The sequence below is a fragment of the Microcaecilia unicolor genome, chromosome 1 (genome assembly GCF_901765095.1).
Source record: "Microcaecilia unicolor chromosome 1, aMicUni1.1, whole genome shotgun sequence".
NCBI classification, from domain to species: Eukaryota; Metazoa; Chordata; class Amphibia; order Gymnophiona; family Siphonopidae; genus Microcaecilia; species Microcaecilia unicolor.
The window spans coordinates 416,325,549-416,331,548 of NC_044031.1; the positions used below are offsets into that span (position 1 = coordinate 416,325,549).

At 43.9% G+C, this 6,000-nt stretch overlaps 1 protein-coding gene across 7 annotated transcripts in view; it reads left to right on the forward strand.

Annotated features, from left to right (window-relative positions):
- LOC115475709 (beta-Ala-His dipeptidase-like) overlaps positions 1 to 2,051 on the forward strand; it is a 190,747-nt gene extending 188,696 nt beyond the window's left edge. For all 7 annotated transcript variants that reach the window (XM_030211654.1, XM_030211663.1, XM_030211638.1 and 4 more), the window contains one exon: positions 1,668 to 2,051. In XM_030211654.1, coding sequence (XP_030067514.1) covers positions 1,668 to 1,773 — 106 coding nt within the window. In that variant the 3' untranslated portion in view covers positions 1,774 to 2,051. The remainder of the gene's footprint in view (positions 1 to 1,667) is intronic.
- The last annotated feature ends 3,949 nt before the right edge of the window (positions 2,052 to 6,000 follow it).

Genomic DNA, 6,000 nt, shown 5'->3' on the forward strand with positions numbered 1-6,000 from the left:
TCTCGAGAGCCGTTTGTAAAGTTTTTAAGAATTTTGGGAGCCGGTTCTCCATGGCTACTTTAACAAATGGATCCCAAAATGTGGGCTTGGGCCCCTCCTGAATTCTCTTTTACTTTGCTGGCGAGAGAGAGCCCCCTGTTAACAATTTACCAGCACACCCCTGGTTATAAATGTATTAAACAAATAGATTCTGAAATACCCACTTACACATATAAATGCCAACACGAGTTGCCGTCACCAATGTTTTATATGTTGACAATTGTAGAAAGATTGCTTCCAAAGTATGCAATTGTTGCATATACATGCATTCCTACATGTATTTTAGAAAACACTATGTTGGTATATCCTTTTCAAATGCTCTACTGGAATTTGACATGTCCCAATCTGAACCTCTCAGTTCTAATTTCTACATTCTATCCAAAATGGGGCTGATCATCTGTCCTGTATGCGAAGTGTTATTTTACAAGAGGTCATGGTCCATGGCTAGCAAATGAGATACATGCTTAATAAGAAGGACAGAGAGAACTGCAAACATTTAGATGGTCCAGATGGTATTTTTTCTGCTATTATCTACTGTGCTACTATGGTATTATCTTGTTTTAGTGTAACAGTTTTCTCATGATTCTATGGGGTTTTCAGTTCAATCAAAACCTGCTGCTGAGCTATGGTACCATGAGCTAGGTGTTTTCCTCTATTTTTAATTGGTGGTGCAGCAACAGGGGTGTGTGTGTGTTGGGGGGGGGGGGGGGGGGGCTTGAAGGCCTGGATCATCCCACTTTGGGCTTTGGCTGCCCTCCAGAAACTGCACCACTTTGCTGGTGGGGATGCCAAAGTCCCGCCAGCAAAATAAATACAGTGCTGCCGCTGCCCTCCTCCTTGTGCTGCTTCCTGCATGCAGAAGTTGGTGGCATGCCTTCAGCCGCCAATGCTGGTACTTCTCGCGTATACTCAGAGAATGAGCGAGAAGTCGCGGCTGAAGGCATGCCACCGACTTCTGTGTGAAAGAAGCAGTACGAGGAGGAGGGCAGCGGCAGACACTATATTTATTTGGCTGGCGGGGCCTCGGCATTCCCACCAGCAAAGGTATATTAGCGCGCTGGGGGGGGGGGGGGGGGGGGGGGGGAGGAGGAGGAGGAATGCGTTGCCGAGTCCACCCCTGGTGCCCCCAAAATTGGAGGGCTGATTACGCCCCTGATACATAGAAGCAACAATCCTCAGAGTCGCCATAAGCTGTGACTCCTTATTAAACCCAGCATGGACTTTAGGCTGGCCATTTCCCTTCCTGGAGTGGAGGAGTAGCCTAGTGGTTAAGTGCAGTGGACTTTGATCCTGGGGAACTGAGTTCGATTCCCACGGCAGCTTCTTGTGATTCTGGGCAAGTCACTTAACACTCCATTGCCCCTGGTACAAAAATAAGTACCAGAATATATGTAAACCGCTTTGAATGTAGTTGCAAAAACCTCAGAAAGGCGGTATATCAAGTCCCATTTCCCTTTCCTTAGAGACACATGTGTACTTCCATTTTGAAAGTCTAGCCAGGGTGGCACAGAGAAAACTATGCATGTACTTTTCACATATGTATGCAATTATAAAATTACCTCTTGTATGAATATTTGTCATCCAGATTATTTTTGTTCATTGGTCTTCTTTTCTCCCGTCTTGTTTAGGGACAACTATATACAAGGAACAAAACTTTTTGCAGCATTTTTCTTGGAGCTGGCAGAACTACACCAGAAGAAACAGAAATATTCAAACCAAATAAACAAAGACTGATGATTCCACAAAATACCTTTCCTCCCCTTGCTCCAGTACCATCTCACTATGCAACCAAAATTTGAAGAGACTTAATGGTAACTGGAAAGAAAAAAATAGTTTAGACCTGCCTCATTTTCTGTACTATTAGTATATTGCACAAAAAAGTAAACACATTTAAGTGTATAATTATATATGCTACTTACTATATAATATATAACACAATACATTAGCACATAAGCACTGCCACGCTGGGAAAAGACCAAAGGTCCATCAAGCCCAGCACTCTGTCTCCGACAGCGGCCAATCCAGGCCCCAAGAACCTGGCAAAAAACCCCAAATTTAATAACGATCAATGGACTTTTCCTTCAGAAATCCGTCCAGACCCCCTTTAAACTCAGCAAGGCCAGCTGCCGTATTGCATTTCTATTTACTCAAGAAACTTTTATTTATGACATTTGTATCGCACATTATCCCGAATGAGCTCAGGTTCAATGTGGTTACATTAAAAAAAAACATCAAAAATATGATACAGTCAGATAATTATAACATTTAACATACTAGGAATAATTGTGAGTTTGTCATGAAGTATTAGTTACGCTAAAACATATAAGAGAAACAGCAAAATTAGATTATTGTCTTTTGATAAGATATGTACATAAAGCCTTCAGATAATCTTCTAAGTACCTTTGGGTAGAGAATTCCAACATTTGATACTCTGATATGTGAAGCTTGCGACAAGGATTGATTTGTAAGAAAGACGTTTGCAGTTTGGATAATACAGAATGAGATATTCCCTAGATGTTTTTAACTGTATTACATAAAGGTAAATATACTGCTTTGTTCAAACCTGCCAAATCCTCTTTTTCATTAATGCCCAATTTTAGAGTTCAGAACAAGAAACAGCACTCACTATTCTAAAGACTAGATTGGGATATAAACTCCCTGAAGCAAAGCATATATTGTTCAGGACAACCCTTTTATTTATTAACATCAGACAGGACTTCCACATTACTTGTCCCACTAGGTTTTGCTTGCATAATTTTTGGGGTAGAATTACTCCCATTTCAGAAGCTGAAATATATTAAAATCTTGGCTATAAATATGCTATAACCATGAGATACTGGGTTGGAGAGGAGAGAGACACATTGGCGTGGAAGAGAAAGAGAGGGGAGAAGCTGGATACAGGAAGGAAAAAAGAAACAGAGGAGAAATTATGTGCATGGTGTGTGTGTTGGGGGGGGGGGGGGGGCACAGGGAGAGGGACACAAAGGGGAAATGCAGTGAGGAATGGTATATGGACACAGAAGGGCAATGCCAGACACAGAATGGAGATGCTGCTTGACACAGCCTTCCAGTCTCTGATCTCCTTTACTCCATCTTATTTCCATCTCACCCACACTCATAGTAAAATTCTGCACACCCTTGTACGTTTGTCCCATTCTGCTAAATAATACATTTCAGAATATATTCAAGTAGTAGATCATTTCACTGATTTACACAATATGCTCTACACTCAATTATAGAAATATTCAAAAATTAAGAATAAGAAACCAAGGAGTCTCAATTGCCCAAGTCTTTGATCCTTTGTCATGGCAAACCCACATTAGTTCCATTTCCTTAACAAGGAAAGGTATAAATTTGGAAAGATCTGCATGCGTAACCCTAGTAGCGCTCTAGAAATGTTAAGTAGTAGTAGTAGTAGTAGTATGTTGTTTTATTTTTTTAAATGCTGATGAGGCTTTATGGCAGTGGTTCTCAAACTTTTTTCAGTCGGGATACACCAGAATGATGATGCTAGCATATGTGACACACTACTTCGATGACCTCAAGGACTTTTGATCTGACACAGTATAGCAGTTCTTGTAAGTTAACTGTAAGCATGCACTGCATCCACAAAAATCCAACCTGCCCCCAGCAACAGATGCAGGAAATTTATGCCATGGTTTGGGGCAGCCTAGAAGGGTTGGTTGAGAGGAGTGGATATCTACCGACACTCTCACTTTCCCTCAACCTGACTACCCTGACTTGGATGCCTGCATCAGCCCCCCCTGGTGGTATAGTGCCCCCCCCCCCCAGTGGCCTGACATAACAACCCGATCCTCGCCCCAAAGCAGTTCTAAAGATTTCCATGATCTAGTGGCCCACCTCCACTCCCCCCACCCCCCAGACACCAACTCCTTGCCTCAAGTAAAAAATGAAATTCCTGGTGTGCAGTGGTACCCTCCCACCCCAACCCCTCCCCAGACTACCCAACATACCTAATAGAAGAGGCAGGAGTGATGCCCTTTTGTACTGAACACAGTACAAAGACATCCAAGATGCACATTTCCCAAAATTCTCATAAGTTCAAAATAAAACACTTTTTTCTACCTTTGTTATCTGGACATTTTATTGTTCTACCATGTTGGTCCCGGTTTCTCGTTTCTGCTGTCTTGTCTCTCTTCTTCTCTCTTTCCAGTGTCATTTCTCCTCCCTGCTCCCGTCTTGTTCCATTCTCATGGGGAGTAGCTTTGAAATAAAATGCAGACATATAATGTCCTGGTACTGAAGAGTGACAGGGGGGAGGAGTTTGGAAGGAGATAAAGCTAATGTTAGGGGGGGAGGGGTCTTCTTTGGTTGCTTGATGGTCCCCTGCCAAGAGACCAGAAGAAGAAAAGGGGAATTCTAAGAGAGGAGTGTGATCACTGGCTGTAAAAAAGGGTTGCGGCTCCTGAAAGAGGCAACTAGGAATTTGTGTGTGCTCCAGGTGAACAGAGCAGACCCAGACTGGGAGCAAAGGCTTGGAGCCAGGGAGAGCTCGGTCCTGAGACCAGAGTAGTTCTAGAGAGGAGTCACCACTTGGAAGAGGATCAGACCTGGGAGGAGGGGGGGGGGGGGGTCTGAGCCCGCAGAGATTGAAATTGTACTGAGAGGAGAAAAAGACATTGAAAATAGCACTGTAAATACAACACCAAGCATCCTGTAAATATAACTGGTAAAAGAAGTGGAAAAGAGAATTCCCTTTTGGGAGCAACAAGGAATATGCTGGATTGACAATTTGGTTGCTGTTGCAAGAGTTCAAATAAAGGTTTTGCACTTGTTTGAGACTTTTTGAGTACTGTCTGGTTTGTGGAAGTGAGAGCTGAGGGAAACAGCACCAGAGGATAAAGCATTGTCTCTCAAACCCCCGGATCTCTATTCCGGACCACTGACCCACTCCCACGCCTGACTGCCTGTATGCTGGAACTGATAAGTGAGGGAAGATTGGCCCTGAATGTGAGACTGAATGTGGAACTGAACTGAACTCTGTTTTCTGGCCCGGGGCTTCTAGCCATGAAAATAAATCAATACTTATTTCTAAACACCAAAAGTCATGTCTCCCATTTGTTATATTAAATACACAGAAAAAGAACCCTTAAATATTCCAAAATGTGAAGCTGAAAGACACTACCGATGGAACAATCACCACTAAAAACTAAGCAGATTTCTTTATGAATGAGCTGACTAGGATACCCCCCCGGTGCACAAAATATATGTCATTAAACCTCCTTGCAGGCCACTTGTGGTTATGCTCATCGCTGGCGGATGCAGAGGCTTTTTCTTGTTTGCTGAGTGATATCTTGCAGTGCTTCAGCTCATGGTCTTTAGGGATAGGTAGCTGTTCGCTGCTGCACTGGGGGGCGTATGGTGGGGAATTTCCGTGAGGATGTCCCGCAGCCCGCCCCTGTGACACGTTTTGGCCTTTTTGGTCCTCTGCGTTGCCATCGTTTTGGTGTGTTTCTCTTGAAAGGGGAGGAGGGTTGCTCTTGGGTCTTTGGAGTCCTGTTACACGGCCGAGAGATGATTGGTTGTGGAGAGGTTTGAAGACCACACTAGAGGGTCCGCAACTGGATTCTGAGGTTGAGACTGTATCCCCCCCCCCCCATCCCACCTCACCCCCAAAACATCAGTACAGTTAAATTGCTGTGTCAGCTGGAGCATGAGGATGGGATAGGTTGTGGATCACGTTGTCTTGTGATTTCTGGGTGCGGTGGCAACTTTGCATCCAAAGTTGTGTTGTTTTGTTTCTGTTGGCGGTTGCACAGAACCCTGGGGAGGGGGTGGATGTTTCTCTGCCATCACCTCCAGTTCTGGGTGCGGAAACATAGATCCTGCTGTATCCCTAGTGACATCTGCCCATTCCACCACATTTGGTAGGGATGATAGCTGCCACAGAGTTGTTTGGATCTGCCTTGTTGTAGCTTTATAGCATGGGTTAGTACTGGG